General features: G+C 37.9%; 1 protein-coding gene across 4 annotated transcripts in view; it reads left to right on the plus strand.

The window, feature by feature from the left end:
• The window catches only part of GRIPAP1 (GRIP1 associated protein 1), a 100,431-nt gene extending 86,430 nt beyond the window's left edge, over window positions 1–14,001 (plus strand). For all 4 annotated transcript variants that reach the window (XM_072431755.1, XM_072431758.1, XM_072431759.1 and 1 more), the window contains one exon: window positions 10,855–14,001. In XM_072431755.1, the coding sequence (XP_072287856.1) occupies window positions 10,855–10,947 (93 nt within the window). In that variant the 3' untranslated portion in view covers window positions 10,948–14,001. The remainder of the gene's footprint in view (window positions 1–10,854) is intronic.
• The last annotated feature ends 6,188 nt before the right edge of the window (window positions 14,002–20,189 follow it).

A 20,189-nucleotide genomic window follows, 5' to 3' on the forward strand; every position in this document is an offset into this window, starting at 1 on the left:
CTTTAAGAGAGTTGGAATCATTGCACCTTGCAGGAAGTTCTTTTTAATGACCATTGGAATTTATCAATGCATCTATCTATTGTTGAAATAGATATATTATTCCAAATTTGATAAATAATTGATCCTTCATTTCCCTGAGGCTTATTTCCCAATCTTTGGATATTAACTTGCGTAACTCCTCTTTATGGGCTTAATCCAACTTTGAATTTCTCAGGTCTCCTCTTGGTAATTTTTCCATTCTACGGGAAGATTTTAGGTCTTAATAACTTTTGTTATGGTTGTACGATTACAACCCAAAACCATTGCTATCTGGGAGGCATCACTTCCATTCAGATAACTGTCTACCACTCTTTGACATTTTGCATTACTTAATTACTTAAAAAGAGTAAGTGCAATACTAAATATAAAGCTAATACTAAATATAAAGCTTGTTTCATGAGAAAAACTTTTATGTTAAAAATATTGTGTTATATTTAATTTTATATTCAATTTATTAATTTAAGAATCATTAGGGGGTCCAAATTTTTTTGTGAGGTTTGAATGCAAAAGTGGGAAGTTAAAATGAGAAACCCTGTAAATTCTGAGGAGTCGGATTCAGGGCTACCAGAAACCGAAGCTTGTTGCAACAGCTGAAAAGTGTTTGCATTTACCTAAATTATATTTTCTAGGTGGTCTAGCAAAGGGCATGTCATATGTAAATGTACTGCAGAAAATATTTACTAATGTAATTTAAAAAAGGGGTTGGGCCACTCCCTTAACCCCCCTAGTGGTAATCCCGAGTGTGACTGAGGGAGAATTTTACTTGCACAAAACGGTAATCTCCTAGTAACACTCGGGGTCACTTTAAGCTAAGAAAAACCCCACTTACCTTGCCCTGTTGTCGTCCACCGTCGTCCTTCTGGTCCCCGCAGGTCCTTCACTCTCCGATCTCCAGACGCGAAGTGAAGAGCCGGGATCTACGGTGTTTCCCGTGACGTCGGTGCGGGCGCTGGTTTGTGCGGGCGGAGTGGCGGGAAATTCAAATAATTTTGTATTGGATTCACTACAAAATAGCTGTACTGAGTCTAATATAAAGAAATCTTCATATAATATATATATTCTTATATATATATATATATATATATATATATATTATATTTGCTACTGTACAGTTATATTACATTGTAAACTATTTTTTCTATAACAGATTTTTTTTAAAGTTTATTAATAAATGTATTAACTATTGGACATATTTTGGCGAGGTATGCCTAAGAATTATAGCCTACATTGAAAATTAGATTTCCATGCAATTGTAACGCTTTTTGCATGGAAATTTGAACAGAATTAGACCACTAAGGGGATTAAAGCTGAGTTGGGTACACAAGATTTGTCTGCACCATAAGTAAATTGCCTCATAATGTATGTAATGTATCAGTAAAAGATCCAGTGGCACTCACTCAATATATGGTGTATAAGATGCTATTGACGGATACTGCCCCTCGACCCCAACTTTACCATTTCTGCGTAAATGGGAAAGTGATCTTGACACCGCATTCTCCTCAGAACAGCAGGATCGTCTCCTGTACATGGGTCATAAAGCCGCTCTCAGCAACTCTTACCAGGAACTGAACTATAAATTGCTCAAGCGGTGGTACAGAGTGCCGACTGTGTTAGCCAAAATGTATCCAGGAGTAGATGATAGATGATGGCGTTGTGAAGCGGCTGCTGGCAGCCTGTTTCATATATTCTGGGAGTGCTCTAAGTTGCAATCTTTCTGGTCAGGGGTGGCGGCGGTTATTGAAGAATTGACAGAGGTAGATATACGTAACAGCCCGGAGCTAGCCCTTTTACATTTGAATGATTGGTCTAAAAGGGAAATACCATGCTTCTCTACTCAAACATCTTTTAAATGCTGCTAAGGCCTGTATTCTGGCCCTGTGGAAACAATCCTCTCCTCCCACCTTGTTACAATGGTTTAGAAGAGTGAATGACATTATGGCAATGGAAGACCTTATTACCAGCTGGGACGGTAGATCGGATAAATTCTGAACTACTTGGTTCTATTGGATACAGTATACCACTACTCAAGCGTACCTTTCATTATACAGTGCGGCTGATAATGCCTACGATCTGTTTTGAATGCAGAGGATATCATTGAATTATTGCTCTGTGTTCCCTACTGTGTTAAGTCTGGCCTTTATTCAGTCTGGCCTGCAATGCCGTGCCCCTCCCCCTCCTCTCCCTCCCCCTCTTCCTCTATTTTGCTTTCCATTTCTCTATTTCTTTCTTTGGTTATTTTTGTTAATACCTTGAAAATTGCCTGTGCTCAGTCATTCTGCTTGTTTGTTCATAATATGTTTGTGATGCGGAAGATGATAACACAGTTGGTGATTTGTATGTTTTAATGTTTAATGCCAGTATCTATGACTGTTCACTGAATAAAAAATAAAATTATAAAAAATATATGGTGTATAAATGACTCTTCCCCAGTTTCTTCTTATCCCTTCTGCTGAGCCTTTGGGTAAATCGTCTTAGAAGTGATAAGTATTACATTTTCAAATTCAAAAACTAATTGTGTAGATCTGCTTCCTATAGCTGTTCAGTTGTAAGACCTTTTGGTTTCCTGTTAACAAGCTAAGATCTTAGAGATGCTCAACACCTACTTCCAGTAACTACAAATCCTTCCTCCTCAGGGAGTGTTTTTCAGTGTATGCCATGGATGCTATGAAATTTAGTCTGGCATCTTATTCTTCCTTTATTACCGGTCACTTGGTCCTGTTTGATTGACTAGCTGGATTGAGAGATGAGAGGAAATAGCTGTAATCTAGTTTGCAAGCAAATTGACCCTCAGACAAGGTATTTTGTTTACCACCTTCCACTTTGTTTCTATACTCTGTTTGTATGCACTTATAACCTGATACCTATTAGAATGTTCTGTTTAGTTGAGCTCATATATTAGATCATTATTCAATCGTGCATGGCTAAGAACTTTTTAAAATATCATCATCTTTTTGAATACCGTATTTTTTGCCGTATAAGACGCACTTTTTCTTCCCCAAAACTGGGGGGAAAAGTTAGTGCGTCCTATATGACAAATGTGTTATAAAATAATTAAAATAAAATACTTACCCGATACCCGATCCTGCGTGTGTCTCTGGCTGCAGCAGCGTCTGTCTCCTCTTCTCTCTGGCAGCAGCACGTGTTTTCTCCTGTCTGTAAAGCAGAGCGAAAGAAGCCGGCACAGCGCCACTTGCTGTTCCCTCTCCTAACTGCCGTACAGTGGAAAAAAAGCACAGAGTGATCAGAAGGGGAATTTGAATGACAGAGTGATCAGCAAGGAATTTTGAATGACACAGAGTGATCAGAAAGGGAATTTGAAAGGCATAGAGTGATCAGAAAGGGAATTTGAATGGCACATGAGTGATCAGAAGGGGAATAATCTTTCAGAATCTTTTTTTTCTAGATTTTCCTCCTTTAAAATTGGGTGCGTCTTATATTCCGGAGCGTCTTATACGGCGAAAAATACGGTGTATTAAATGATTGAACACATACCATAGATAAACTCTTCCCTATTCTAGACAGGACATATTAATGGACAGTAGTACTTAGTAGAATTTTTAGGAGGTTAGGGAGCTGAAAATCTTTATTTTCTGGGGCAGGGGGTTGTTTCTTTTCTGTTTTCTGTTTATTTTTCTTTCAACTTTCATTTAATGCCATGTAAAACGATATTCCTCCAGTTTCAAACGACAATTGTTTGGGAAACTGAATACATTTCTTCCAGCATCAATTAATAATACAGCCCATGGTCCAATGGAATTTAAAGTGGTCCTAGTCTATTTTATCTTTCAAAAAATTTTTTAAATGTAGTTGCCTTTTCCAACCTCGGCCTCTGAACTCAGCAACCCATATGTCTGAATGGTTTCAAAGGCAGAGAAATTCTCCTTGGAAAGTATATCAATCATCATTGTGATGTCAGTAATGGTTCTCTGAAACTGTAATGAAAAAGCTTCATACATGAAAGCTGGCTCTGATTGTCCTGCCTCAGCAATGAGAACTAGTGTACAACAAAAGGGCTAATAATACATTTATATATGCTAATCCCTACTGCTTGATGCTCGTCCCGGCATGATCTGGGCATCACTGTAATGTATTCCAGATGGCATCTGAGGGATTAACAGCGATCATCATCCAGTCTGTTTTATTAAAATAAATATTCTGCTGTTTCTAATCATTCTAATGGCTTAGTGTAATTTTTTCCAGCGTAATACTTTTCATTTTGGCTGCCTTTTGGTAGGAATAAATAAATTGGGGTTTTGTGAAAATACTTTTCCAAATATATGCTGTTATGATTGCAACATTTATATACCCATAATAAGCATTGCTGCATGGAGTCTTATGCCAATTTAAGGCTAAAATGGCATTAGAGTGAAAATATGCTCCCATTGGACTTTTACATTTTGCAAATAAACTTACTTGGGAGACATGACCTACCTGTTTTATTCTGGCACTTATCTTCTTCACCTGTTTGCCCTGCTCAATAGCTCTCAGAAATGAGTTGACTTGCTGTGAGCCTCTGAAGCGTGTTCTGGCACCCCTCTCTGTAATTCATTCTCATGGTTGCAGTATATTGTATGAAATATATTGGATGTATATTCTAGTAAAACAGTTTTTATATTCCTGTAATAGTGGTAGTTTTTGACTGGAGTTGGTCAGTCATCCACCTGTCAAATTAGAAATTCTGTTTCCGAATATTTTCCTATAACATTAGATTACCAGAAGAATCCACTGGCCAGCAAAGATTAAAGTGGAACCAAACCCTTGATACTCACCTATCTCCATTCCTTTGCAGGGAACTATCATTTCTTCATTTCTCTATCATCTTCTACTTTCTTTTTTTCCTAGAGATGATATTTGCCTCACTTGATTGGCTGGGCTGGGATAATATTACTCCCACACAGGTGTACAGGAGTTCATTCGTTTATTCCTGGCTCATGAAGGGGAAGCCGCGATTGACAGTTATTCTGGCACCCAAAGCTGAAGTTTTTCATGTACAGTTCATGGTTTTTGACAGATTCTCAGAATGATCAGGCAGGTAGGAGGAATTATTTTGGAAGGGATATCCTCTGTCTTTTGCAGCAATGGCTGCCTGAATTTTATGTTGTGGAACCTAAGTTTGGCTTTAAAGAATAAAAAGACTAAACAGGTAAAAAAAAATGTAAATTTCTCTAATTCACTTGATAAGTTGACTTGGAGTTGAAGTTTTTTTTTACATGGACTTCCATTTTCCATATGCTAAAGGGCAATGTCCAGCTAAACTAAAAGCCTGTATACACAGATGCCTGAGGGCATTGGATTCTGTCTGCTCTTTTAGTTAAATTCTATATTCTGTGAGCATGCAAAACAAAACACTATTTATTTCAGTTATGTGCTGGTTTTATATGTGTTTTTACATCAAACCATTAATTTTTGAGTTCAACATGATGCAAGTTTCTGCAGTCCCTCTCACTACAGCACTAAAAGTGGGAGGAGCAGCACCCATGAGCCAATCAGAGCTCTTGTTGCTTTTATGTTACTACCAGGTAACAGACTGTCTACTGGAGTAAAAAGAAGATTATTAATCTTTTTCTTTATTATCTTCATTGACCTAGTTGCATTACTTTCTAATTGTATAAAGTGCAATCCAGCTACGTGTATAAAGTGCAATCCAGCTAAATATAAATAAAATGTGAGATGTTTGCCCAGCATTAACTGTATTTTTCTTTTCATGTACATGCAATGCAGGGTACAGCATCTCCTAGAAACTGACCAGTCATCATTTTCCAAGATTAGGAAAAGTACTTCATACTATCTCATTTCTCTATATTAGTAAAAAAAACTGTTGTCAGCTTGTGTTTAAAATGTACAATTTATTGTAGGTCTGTGAAGTCTAATAATGTTTTCATAACAAACATTAAACTAGGTTTTAGAGAAACATTCATAAACACGTATTTACCTTCACTTCTCCCTGACACCCGGGGTTGTGGGTGGGTTCTTGTTGTTCTCATTTACCCTGCCGCTCCTGCATTGCTCATGAAAGCATTACTGGTCTGTGATCTCTTGCTGAAGGGGAGAGGTTTTTGGGGACCAGTTGCACAGGAGAAGTACATGTGGCAAAATTTTAGCATTTTTACTTTTGTCAACACCCTGGAGTGAGGCTTTAAATCATGAGTGTGTTTAAATAGTGCTTTTATTATCTGCCTTTATTTTAGACTTAAACTAACTCCTTTAGGATTAAGAGGTGGAGACTGCCATTCCTGACCACCCTTTAGTTGCCTGATTGCCAGACCTTAAAAAGCTTTCTTTAATCATTCAAAAAAAAAACAAAGGAATGGAAGCCTACTAGTGCTCTAGTTGCTGTATGTAAATCCCCTCATGCCATAATTGGTTATGCCTGTTCATACACATGTATGTCCACTCTATCACCTCAGTCCTTGAAAATCTATGCACAGAGTGTCTTTTGCAGTTTCTACATATATTGGAGACTTGTAGCCTTTTGTTTGTGGTGAGATGTTACTTTCTTTTTTACATGGAGGACATAGGAAGGTCAAGCAGATCTCAGGCTGCCAGTGCGCAAGGAATCTGTTCCATTGATTTTCCAATCGCATAGAACCTGCATCCTGGGAATAGCAACATGAAAAGCCTCTTCCTAGTGCGGGGAGAAGCACAATCTTTCAGTGTCATCTTAACCTTCATGTGCAGAACGTGAAACTCCACATGATGGACATGTTCACATTCTTTTCAGAGGAATAAGGAGAAATAAGATCAGGACAGGTGAAGTGATACAACTTAGCAGAACAGAATAAAGAAAATGAAGAACGACTCTCAATGCATCCGTGCATAATAATATAAGATGGCTGTAAGGATTTAAAGTGTTTATCCAGGAATTACCTAGATTTACTTCCAAACCTCTCTCTCCTCCTCTAGAACATTCATTAACACAATACAAATGTATTGTGTTCTCAGCTGAAACAAAAAGTTTCTGGATTTCTGGCAATTCCAACAGTTTGTTTTTTTCAGCAGCATTTTAATTGGTATTGACATTTGATAAAACATGGGAAGGTGCGTGCATAACAGTGATGTACTAATTGTTTTTTGTCCCCAGACATACACTTTTAGTTCATCTTTTTGAACCTTTCTCTTACTTTAACTGAGCAAGGTACCCATTTATCATGGTGTCACTTATTGTGTATTTAAAATAGACCCATGATTGAAATAAAGTACCATACGATAAATGGTTTAGTTATTATTGGCACTACCAAATCCTAACAAATAATAATCTGAATAATAAGATAATAATAACAGGGAATCTGCTAGCCACAGTTAGAAAGCAGAGTCTAGTCTCCCTGTAATGGCTAAAGTGACTGCTTCCATGTACATATATGATTACACACAGAACCAAAGCTTTTAAAATGATTAACACTTACCAATAAGGTTTTTTTGTTGTGTTTTGTTTTTTTTGTTTTTTTAAATCGATTTTTTATGTATATCATAAAAATCATATTTTAACACTATCTTACAATGTCATTGTTTCTACTAAATATGTGTTACTGAATGGTTGCCCTGCTACTATTGTATTGTATTAAAACATAGTAGGGATTCCCCTTTAGGTTTTGACCTAATTAAAAAAAAATCTCATCTCTAAGGAAATTGTGAGTGAGAGCATTTTCTCTGATTGTGTAAAGGCATCCAATTATATAACATTTACCCTAAAGAAATCCTACATTAGGCTACAGTGTAGTCATTATTGTTATTACTTATATAATGGGCAGGGGAAGATGATATTAAGTAGCTTCCCACAAATGTAACATTCCTTTCTGTATTACTTCACAATTTACAGCTCTAATATTCATGGTATAATTTTCATCCCCCTAAATGGTCTTGAGGAGAAAAATAGGACAGTGCTAACAGCAGCAGCAGGTGGAAGACATCTTTTCAAAATCTGGTTGCTTATGGATCTTCTGTATGAGTTATGCAAAAAGAGAAATTCTCAAAGAAAATACTCACTGGAGACTTTATTAGGTATACATTGCTGGTACCATATGGACTCCCTTTTGCCTCCATGAGTGCCATAATTCTTCATGGCATAGATTTAGTAAAGTGCTGGAAACATTTTTGGCATATATTGACATGAATACATCATGCAGTTGCTGCATATTTGTTGGTTGTACATCCATGGTGTAAACTTGCTGTTTCATCACATCCCAAAGGTGCTATATTAGGTTGGGATTTGGTGACTGTGGATGCCATTTGAGTACATTAAACTCATTATTGTTTTCCTAAAACCAGTTTAAGATGATCTAAACTTTGTGACATGGCATGGTATTTTTCTGGAAGTAGTCATCACGCAAATACACTGTGGTCATAAAAAGACAGACCTGGTCAGCAACAATACCTAAGTAATCTATGGCATTTAAACAATGTTCATTTGGTACTAAGAACCTCAAGGCGTGCCAGAAAATTGTTCCCCACACTATTACACCACAGCCCAAACTGTTGATACTAAGCAAGGTGCTTTCATGTTGTTGCACCAGATTCTGATCATATCATCCAAATGTAGCAGTTCACAAATTTTGGCGAGCCTATGCAAATTGTAGTTTCAGGTGTCTGTTCTTAACTGACACCAGTTGCTTCCAGAGTGATCTCCTACTGTAGCTTATTTGCTTCAAAGTTTGATATGCTGTGCATTCAAAAATGATCTTCTGCATACTCTTGTACTATTCTTGTAATGAGTAGTTATTTGAGTTAATGTTGCCTATCAGTCACTAACTGGAAAAAAATTTGGATTGAAAAGCCAGAGTAAAGTCTCGTATTGAACAGCCAGACAACAAGCTTTTTTTAAAAGGGAAGGTCACAAATGGCAACTGCAGTGTTTTCCCAGTGCAAGTATAACTGAATCTCTGCAGGACATACTAAATAAAAAATGAGGGGAACACTGAAATCACATGAATTCATGAAATCACCTGAAAATCTTTATTGATTTGTTTAGTGCATTGTTAGAATTTTATACATTTTACTGATAATACTAGTTATCATCTCTATAGGGATTCTGTATGAATTAGAGGATTCTAAATAAAATGGTTGTGAAAAGGTACTTGGACACATGAGACATCTAAAGCTTTTCCTATGGCAGTCATTCATACTTCCCAATATTTGCAAGGTCGGAAGTCCTGCGACCTAACAGCAATGGAGGTAACATTTACTTGCATGTGGAGGTCTCTGCTGCCCCCCATGGGGGAATGCCTTTTTCTCCAGACCATCACTGACCCATGTAAAGGAAAAAAATGTATCTATTTCTTTAAGAAACTTCAACTGTTAGGTTAATATTACGATTGTAAGAGAACAGACACCAGTTGATCAACAGAGTTGCTGTCCAGTTTTTTTCAGAAAAGATGGTTTTATTTATATAAAGAAAAGTAGGTGGTACAGAAAAGAAGTTAAAGGTTTGAGGTGATAAGTGACTATTTAGGAGTTGATGGCACTAAACAATTTATGGCCCTAATATCCTGGGAACCTCTTCCAACTCCCCCAGGTGACCAATTTCTTTGTTTTAAATAACAGAGGAGAATCTCCACTAGCTCTACAGGATGTTCAACACCCCCCCACACAGTGAAGTAGATTTCTTGATATATTTCCCATGGATAGTTCTGCTACAAAATGGAGACTAAAAACAACATGGAGACAGGGACAAAATCATTTTCCTTCTCAGCCACTACCAGAACAGTCATGCTGGATGGTGTTGTAGGCAGCATAACATTCACCCTATTGTCTCCAGAATGTATTGCGTTTTAATTGTGTGAGCTTGCTTTCATCTGTGAAGAGAACATAGAATGAATGGTGAACCTGCCAGTTCTGGTGTTCTCTGGAAAAAACAAATCAAGCTCCATGTTTCCTGGCTGTGCGGACAGGTCCCACTTCAGGATATTGGGCAAACATGCTATGCTTATGTAGTCTGTTGCTGACATGAGTAGCCCACTGGAGGTGGACAGTTCTCCTCCTATTTCTCCTCACTCACAGAAGCAGATACCAGTCCTCCTGGGTTGTTATTCTATTGCCCTACCCATCTCTCCTTGTATAAAGGCCTATCTCCTGTTATCTTTTCCAAACTTGAGGGTATACTAGGAGACTCAGCAAAACTTTTTGCAACAGCACACATTGATGTGTAATTCTGGAGGATCTGGACCACCTATGCATCCTAAATTGGCTTGCAGGTACCTCCTCATGCTAATGTACAGTACCAGTAGTGACAGTAGGCACTAGCAAAATGAAAGACTCATGAAAAACAGGAAGAATAAGACGAGAGAAGTGGTCTGTGGCAAAACCATTCACTTTTTGGAGGTTGTCTTGATGTTGATGCTCCTGTCCACCTGTTTTCGCTTTCATTTGTAATAAACCATGTCTCTTTACTAACTAGACAGATAGATATACCATAAGTTTAGTTGACTTGGTGTTATGCAGTACAATTTTTTTTAAATAATGGAATTTTACCTGTTCTTTTGCAAATACCTTTAAAATATCTTTCTCAGGCTTTTGATGGGTGAAGACTAAATTTTGGCACTGCATATCTGTTTTTGCTGTTTATTTATTTATCATCTTGTCATTAGCTCTGCACTTGTATGCCTGGAAAACTATCTGTGGGTCATTAGTTTGTTAGATTTTCAGAAGCCTGACCCAATTCCAATAAAACATTAAATATGCTGACTGTCAATGCAAATCAATAAAATTCGTACTTTGCCAAATTTGGCTTTTTTTGAGGTGTTTTTCGAAACGTGGAAAAAAAACACAAGGGGTGGAGTTTCTTGTATCAGAATGTTAAAGTAATTTGTGTCTCCCATACAGGATCTGGAAGCCCTATCCCAAGAGATTGTCCGCCTCAGCAAGGAATGTGTTCCTGTTGCACAAGAAAGCCCTAGGACTGACATGGCAAGCTGAAGACTGAACTTGAGAACTGTTTAAACCATCTCTGATATTGAACTTTTATAACCAGCCCCATGTAACGGGCGCCTTTCCTCCAGTTTTAGTTTGAATCTACCCTCTGCACTCATACATTCCTTATGTTTGTGTGTGTTCATTTTAAGGTTAGTTGTCTCTACATAATTTTTTTTTACTTGGAGGGTGGTCATGCCACACTATTTCAGGTCACAATGTACAGAAGAATTTACACAGGTTTCATCTGAATTCTGAAGATATATATATGTTGAAAGAAACCATTCCTATTGTTTCTTTATTCCCTTAGCTGTGATGTTTTTTGGGGTTTTCCCTGCTTTCGGCTGTCCTTCATAATTATTTTTTATTGGTCTATTTACATGATCTTTTGCTGTATTTCTACATTATTCAGAGTCCCTGAAAAGTTGACCTTTATCATATTCTAAGAGGCTTCATTCACACAAGCAGCTGGCTCCATCGTCCCAGGCTGCTCCTAGGTGTCTAGCACCCTCCTTGATGAACAAGCATTAGAAGTTTTATCAGTAACTGGAAGCAGGGTGCAGTCAACAATCCCTTTACCACCACCCCTATAATTTCTTTTTTGGTGACTGCAGGTGAGGCACAACATGTCACCTCTCAACGGGGGTGATGAGGTAGCAGTAATGCACCATAGCCTTAGCACTGTGTCCATGTGAGTCCTTATCTATTTGCACTCTCCATCATCCCTGCAGACTTCTGATCGTCTTATTTGAAGAAAAACTGCCATATCCCCATTAAAATAAATGTGTCACAGTACACCTGTGTGAAAGCCTCACAAATAATGATTCTCTAATTTCTAGGCTGGGAACTTCTATTTTCAAAACAAGAAGAGTAGGTTTTTGTCTTGAGAGAAAAATAGAGTTTATAGTTGCTGAATGCTCCTTTTGATAATGCCGATTGTCTGGCTGGCTGGCTGGCTGGTTGCATGTCATGGTCATGTTTAAAAGGAGGCCAGCATTGGCAGCCTCAATTCTTCTTACATGGCTTCACAGTGAAATTCATATGTATGAAGTGAAAGGATGGTAGTGCAATGTAGTAGGGTTTGGTGAACAATTAAGGGATTTAAATAAAAGTTGAAAAACCAACACATTTCAGAGGCTGAAACACGCACAAATTTACTTGCATGAGGGCTTATTTTTGATGTGTCATTGAAATCTGGACAGGTAGTTATTTATGAGGGTTTTTTTTTAAACCTTTATCAACACGGCAATGAAATTGCAGTGTGGTTACCATTTCCACATGCTGCCTTTGGGACTACACTACAAGTTGTATCTACCCGCAGAAGCCCCAGAAAGAATACATGGGCACCACATAGCTAGTTTTTAAAGAACAAGTGTCTGCAGATTTGACAATGGGCAGGAATGAGTGGTATTGTACCGCTCACTGCCACCCGCTGTCAAACCTGCAGACACTGGTGGTTTAAAAAATAGCACTGCAATGTAAGTGACCGAGCAGCTTACAGGGTGCCAGCCACCAGGAGTCACACAGAAACGGTTTGCTCCTGAGGCAGGTCTGAGCCTAGCCTTAATATCATATAAAGAAGCATACGCACAAAAGTATACTCTCTGCAAGACTATATGATCTATTTTTGTTTAGAATAATGGGAAGATTTGAGAAGGAAAGGGTGTGTTGAACCTCTGCAGACGAAATTAATATGTTGATTGTATATAAAAGAGGAGCCATGCATTTCTGTAATAGTAGACTTTATTGTCATCTGATTCTTGACAGAACAATTTGCAGCTCACAAGAACACTACAGGGTGCCAAAGACCCTAATGGAAATCCTCTGCAATGTTTACCATCAAAGTAAAGGGATAATCATTTCTTTCTAAATTAAAGCTGTCCTAAGAAAGTCTTTTAACATGCACCTACACAGAAAAAAGTGTGCATGTCTTCCTGGCTGCCAGGGGGTGGATTTTCATTGGGAAACAGCTGACCCACGTTATGTTTAATTATCAGTTTGTAGGTATTTATATTATTGTCAAGAAATTGTTTGGAATGTTTGATCTACACTTTTAAAACAAAATTGTGAACCACATCTGTCTTTACCTTAATGTGGACTTGTGCTTTTTTTTTGCAGGACAAAGCAACAAGTTCATTATAAAGTTGCCTTCCACAGAAGCTTATATTTGATTTTGCCTCATCCTCCCCAATGCTTTATTTGTTGCAGGGGAGGAGAATAAATATCTGGCACCTCGGTATAAGAAAGCATGTCACAGCACTGGTGCTTGGCTTTTTCAGCCTCCAGTGCCATAACATGGGATGGCAAGCCCTGTGTAAGCTTCAGACCGGATCGACTTGAACCTTACACAGGCCTTCGTTCTTCCCCTCAAGCATGGCAGTGAAAGGAGTAGCTGAGGGATTAAATATAATATAACCTACTGTCAGGACTGAGTTTCAAATAACAAAGCACAAGTTCACTTTAAGAATTCTAAGAAGACCGCTTTGAATTGGGGCAGATGAGGATTACAGCGATGTGAAAGAAATGTCCTATAATAGCTCCTAGACTAACAGTCACACTGCAATAAAGTTTTTTGGCTAAAAAAATGTATTAGAAATAAATCTTTAACTTGATTGATGAATAACATATTTCTTGTGACACCTTCTGACATAACTATATAACTCCTTCACCCAGGACTCCCATGAGCTTCAGATACTGTATGTTATATGTGAGCTAACAGAGTATTCTGGTATAAATATTTAATGCAGCATAACATGTAAAAATTACTTGTATATATATCTTTGTATTTGAGTTTGTGTGTATCCTATCGCAAAAGCAGATCATTGCTATACACTGGAGATGGCGCCAAGGCCTGTGTCTGATTTGAAGTGTAGGCAGGCATTGACTACAGCAAGAAAAGTGTGTTTAAGAAGCATGAGTGTAGAAGCTGTGCAGCTGGCAGTGGAATTCAGTCGCAGGAAAGATGCGCGCCAAAACAGCCATAAACTATTACGCATGCTCCCTGCCAACGCAGGACTACAACATGTATGTTGATGGGAAATAAAGTATTTCAAAATTAAACCTGTTGTTGGTTGATTTTTATGTTAAGGCTCTGCTCTTTTACATGTAATTACTTTGTGTAGGACTAATGCTTTAAAAGGTGTTTTAATTTACTGATTACACAATTTGGGAAAATGCAATTTATTCTATTTATGGATTCATATAAAGTTATTGTGTTGTTTAACATACAGCTGGCTGAAGCACCTGTGCATCTGTTCTTGTTGCTCTTGGCCTTACCTTTAATGCTTATAGGGGGAGGGATAGTTCCAGGAGACAAGCAGGGGCTGCTACATTTTAGAATATTGCAGAAAGCAGAGGAAGACCTCATCAATGTGATGTTTATCCCTCACTGTCGAATTGCAGTCGTCAGGAGGTTTCAGACAAGTCTGTATTGCTAATCTGCTGGGAAGACACACACAACGTATTCACAAATGTAGTTTTCTTGTAGAGGTGTCTGAATCACAAGGTTGGCAGAACAGAATTACAAAACCTTTTGAATGAATAAGTTTATTGCTCTGAAATTTATTCCTGATTGTGATTTTGGTGGACCGTAGCTGTGTTATGCTGTGTCATCAGAGCCCCACCAGGGATACATATGACAGGAAGTGCCTGATCAAGAACCTTCATTACAGGACTGCAGATTTATTAAAAAAACTAAAATCCTATTAATGTGTTAAGGCTTTTATTAGATTTTAGGAATAGGGTTTACATCTACTTAAGATTGGGATTTTATTTGACAGTTATATTTTTAATGTGACAAGTTAAGAGTAAATAAATAGAAAAAAAATCCTTAAAAAATATTGTTTTTTTCTAACATATAAACAGCATTCTCAGGTTATGTGCACAGGTCAAATGATTCTTGCCTGATATGAACAGCTGGGCTCCTCTCAGACTAGAATCTTGTGTACAGCATGTCATCCAACAGCGTTTTATGGTTTTATCCTGACAGATCCACAAATGATCAACGGTGAACAACAGCTGTACATGTTAATGGAGAAGAGTAAATCTGGGTGTTGTTTGCACCTACAATTAGTGATGACCAGGTAATCTATTAAATTTATTGTAGCATCTGCTTACAATTTTTCTTTTAATATAGTATCTATCTCTTTTCTTATCTTTTAAAAGCCTGATCTCCAAGAAACTGCCATTTTTTTTTAAAAAAAGTGGTGCTCATTTTTCACTTCTCAACTTTAAGGTATATAAATGTATGCACAAAAAAGCCAATTTAAAGATCATGTAAATATAGTTACTGGATAAAAAATTGTTCGGATCTGTTAAGTTTAGCCTTCAGAATTCCGTACTAGAAAAAGGGAACCCTCCATTCCAAGGGTATCTCTTCAGAAATTCATCCTGTATAGAAAAAAAATTCCTTCCTAACCTCATGGATATTAAATAATTTCACTCGATCAAAACATTCACAATGTATTCTTTAGCAATCATACCTGAAGATACTATTAGTTAAAATAAAAACATCAAGTCTTATTGATTTTGTCATTACACTTCATATACAGTAGGGAACTCCATAGTTTAACCACTCTTACTATAAAGAGCCCTTCTAATCTTCATAATCGGGCCTTGGTGAAATGATCAGAGGCATGGGTATAGCAATGCAAGGCAAGAGTTATTTAAAGAAGTAAAGCTTAGAAGCAGCAGGCTATTTTTTTTTTTTTACCCAGGAGAGGCTTCTTTTATAGACCAGTCAGTCACTAAATACCAACTCATGAAGGGAGTCAGATTATACTTCATACCAGGAAGGACTGGGTATTTTCTTTTCTCAAGGCAACTGAACAGCAGGAACAAAAGGTAGTATGGTAAATGTGAGTATGTGGTAGTGGGAAAGGGAGGGTAATAAAATAAACATGTTGCTTTCTGGTTTGTTTTTAATTTTTCCAGTCACCTGCTCTGTGTCTAGTTTTATCACCACAAGACATTTTCATGTTGGCCGTCTAACAATTTCAAGAGTCATACAACTGGAAAGAATGGCTACAATCAAGAAGAGAACATAACAAGAAAGAATTATATACTTACTGCTGTATGGTATTGCAATAATAGGAAATCCATTACTGCAATTATACAGGGATAAAACTACAGCTTAGGTGGGGAGAATGTTTTATTTCTTGTAATGCAAAAGACTTCCTGCGGTGATTACAGCATTACACATCATGATATCTGCACAGAAGATATATCTATACATAAATAATGAAGTTCTAATTCTTCTTAGCTAAATACTTCTGGTGCAATGGCCTTAGCCATCTTATATTTTAGCAGCTTGATTTAATTATGTTATAGAGTTATGTAGTTTCAGCAGATACACAGGGCTTATCAGTGACCTGTAATATCGCCAATAATATCAAATTTATTAGAAACACCTGTATGCCCACTGGTTAACTTATCAGCCAATAATGCAGTAGCAGCACATGGTGACATGGTGATACAGGTAAAGTGCTTTACGTAATGCTCTCATCATAGAAAAATGTGGAAAATGTGTTCTTATTGATTTTGTAATGAGACAATTGTAGTGAGAAGCAATGCGTTTCAAAATGCAGAACTTGTCTAACCTTGAGGCAGATGAGCTCCAAAGAAAGAGGACAACACTGCATACCCGTCAGTCAAGAAAAAAAACGGAGGCTGCAGTAGGTGCAAGCTAACCAAAACTGGATAGTTAGAGACTGAAAAATGCAAACCGGTCAGATGGTGGGCCAATCTCAGGAGTCCAATAGAATGCCTTAGGGGTATTGTAAAACAGGAGAGTCACTGCTAGAATATGCATTTCAAAAAATATACAGGAATTTTTTTTTAATACAGTCAAGTCAACATGGACTGGAATCTCAAAGGATTGTTTCAGGAATCCATGACTCAAAAAACTAAGGTCCTACCGAGTATTCATATATTAGTGTTCCTCCCAAATTTCCCTAACTAGTGAGTGTGTGCTGTGATATGGTGTGTTGGATTGCCTTTATCTTGCAGATTTCACTACCAAGTCCCCCCCCCCCNATGTAATTTTGTCACTGCCCTTCTGAACACAACCATAACAAAAGTGTTGCAGAATATTTTCCAAGTATATTCTACATATGCAAGAGCCCATGAGGAGTACAGCCAAAGTAGTTAGGAAAAGTAAAGTAAATAAGCAACATAAGACAGCTGGTAGTAAAGTAATAAGTAGTTCTTTATAATTACTTAAATTTGTATTACACTGCATTGCACATTAGACACTTCCACAGAAAAGTTCCCAAACTCCAATATATTACAGATACCAGACATGGACTAATAAATCACATTAATAACATTCTCAAATTAAGTGAATAAAACACATTACATTCACAGTCGGTCCTCCTCAGCATCTTCTTGGGAGGTGAGGTTGATAAATATTCCTAAAATAACTGATCACTCCCCTAACAGTTGCTGTTCTTCTCTGTCCGATGCTATGTCAGTACTGAGGACATGTGGACAGGCCCCAGAATGTTAGTCCTGCATTGTATGGAATGACACCAGAGAGGTGCAACCACAGGTGCAGAAAAAAGAAGAGGCTTCAAGGGGACAGGTTGGGCGAATATGAAGAAGCTTGCGGGACCAAGCAAAAGGATATGTATACCCGTTTATTCATCATCCCCTAGGCAATATGAGCAAGGAACCCTTGCAAAGAACCTTTGCAGATCACTCCAAAATTAGTTTTTTCTATTACCACAGTGCAGCTTTTAATATAACTTTATAGTAAAATTGTAGAGTTCCCAAAAGTAAAGTCATATTTGCTTGTGACATCTCCCTCTCTACTTCCAGCTTCACAGCAGTTCTAAACAGTGGTGTTCCCCACTTCCTGTCATGTGATTCCACCCCCTCTATCCACTAGCCAATCACAGTGGATTTTGTCCTTGGTGACTGGACACAGGTGCTCGAACAGGTAAGTGTATGGTCTGCAATAGAGGTTTGTGACTAAAATATGAAATGGGGGCTGCTACTAGTGTTTGTCACTGGGGATTTATTTACCTGTTCAATATTCAGTGCTGTACAGCCACACACCCTTTTTGTCACCAGGTAAAAGCGGTGTGTCTGGTTAGCCAGAGTTGCAAAATAGGGTCTAACCTTTTACTTGTTCCTGGCTCCCTTCCTGGCTAACCAGATGCAGTTAGCTAAGACCCCCAACTTGACTTTTGCAATGCTGGAATTTTTAAATATGAGGGGCTGCCCACTGTCACCTTACCCATGCAGGTCACCTTCCTGCTTTGTGGCCTTGCTTTAGACTTCTTTCCTGGCGATAGTGCTGGACCAATCATGAGGCCTCAACACTGTCACATGACCAAGAGATTGAGTTAGTTTCTCCGTACCTAATGCTCACCCTAAAGCCAATCTCAACCATGGACAAAGCAGCGACAGAGGACAGGCAAGGTGAGTTTTTTTTTAAACTTTATTTTATATTCAGCAACTAATCAAAAGTACAATAAACATTCCAATATCTTACAAAAAAACACAATACAGAAATTACATATAATGTATATCACTCAATCAGTGTGATGACTGGTCACTGAGGAACAATTTACTGAATAAAAGCAAATGAAAGAGAAATGAAGAGTACAAAGAAAAATAAGTTACGAGGATGAAGAAATAGGAGGGGTGTGTCATTAGGTCATAAACTAGTAGGGTCATATGGGCAAATATGCAAAAAGACCATCCAACTACATAAATCGGAACAGGTAAAACATTACATATTATCTACATCCTCGTTCAAAGTAGTAGTACATTGTATCCAATAAAACCGTGTCTTATTAAACTTGTCTGATCTCCCATCTCATGTCGTTATCAAATCCCTCATAGATAATTGTGGTATTTTTTCTTAGAAAATGAGGACAGGTGCAAAAATTACAATTCTGGTCTCTTCTGGATATTACATTTGTTAATTCAAATATAATGTCCGCCACTTGTGACCAATAGGAAGCCAAGAGGGGACATTCCCAAAGTATATGGAATAAACTACCAACTACAGGAGGATAGACTTTAGCTAGAACCATCGGAACTCTATACCATCGGGTAAGTAGCTTATATTTCAGTTCTAGATAGGCGTTACTGAGTGCGGCTTTATGACCAAAGCTGTTCCGGGAAGAAAGCTTGTTTCCAATTAGTAACAAAAGATAGAGCTGGTGGGGCAGATTCTGCTAACATTAATTGATATGCATATGACAAAGTCCCCTGCATCGGACCATCACCAAGACAGAGGGACTCTAAATCCAAAATCCCAAATTGATCAGGCGCTGGGATAGAACTCAAAAAATGTCATGTTTCCCTGCATAGAAGAGTGTCCCATAGCAACCAACCAAATGTTTATTTTTAAATTCTGACTAAGGAAGTGAGTTTGATAGCTAATGGTGTGCAACTGACAGCAAAAGATTTTTATTTTAGCGCACATTCACATGGGTGGATTAGTAGTCCCTACACCAGCTCTACCAGCTAGCCTTAGCATTATATTGTTGGGACCAATCATCACAACTGCACTAGCCAGGCAGGAGCTAGAAGAATTTGCTTGCTGCTTAATAATGATAAGGATTTCTTCTAGAACCATCTGACCTGTGTTAGATACAATCAAGCTGTTCACTTGTAACTTAAAGTGTACCCAGCATGCAATGTGTACAAGTTGGACTTAAAGGTATTTGAGGTAGAAGAGTTTGCAAGACCTCAAGAGACTTAAGATGTCCATAAACAGGAAAAAAATAAGCAAGGTGGAACAATTGTACATATTAACAACATGTTTCAACAAATATCCTAAATACTGTATACCAATTGATCAATTTGTACATATTTTACAGGAAACATCACATTATGTTTTAGGAACTTTTGATTGTATATTTGTATTGTTTGTTTGCATATGTATGTACAGCTAGTTCCTAAGCCTTATACAGACATCACAATGTCTGGCATCTGTTGCTGAGCTGAGCATTGTACATATAATGCTATTCTATGAAAAGGGGCAGGGGGAGGACATGTGAGCGACATCCCGCTGTGCCCTTCTCCAAAGAAAGATACAGCAGTCATACCCACTCAGTTGTTCACCTTCCATGGTGGATTGATAAACAGCATTAGGGTAAGGCTGTACACATGCTAGATTTCCATCTGGCTAGAAGTATATATGTAGACAATGCCTGTACAGGTAGTCCCCGAGTTCAGGACATTCGACATACAGATGACTCCTGGATATAAAACGGGGCTTCCCTCCTCGCTTG

This window comes from Pyxicephalus adspersus, chromosome Z (assembly GCF_032062135.1).
Source record: "Pyxicephalus adspersus chromosome Z, UCB_Pads_2.0, whole genome shotgun sequence".
NCBI lineage: Eukaryota > Metazoa > Chordata > Amphibia > Anura > Pyxicephalidae > Pyxicephalus > Pyxicephalus adspersus.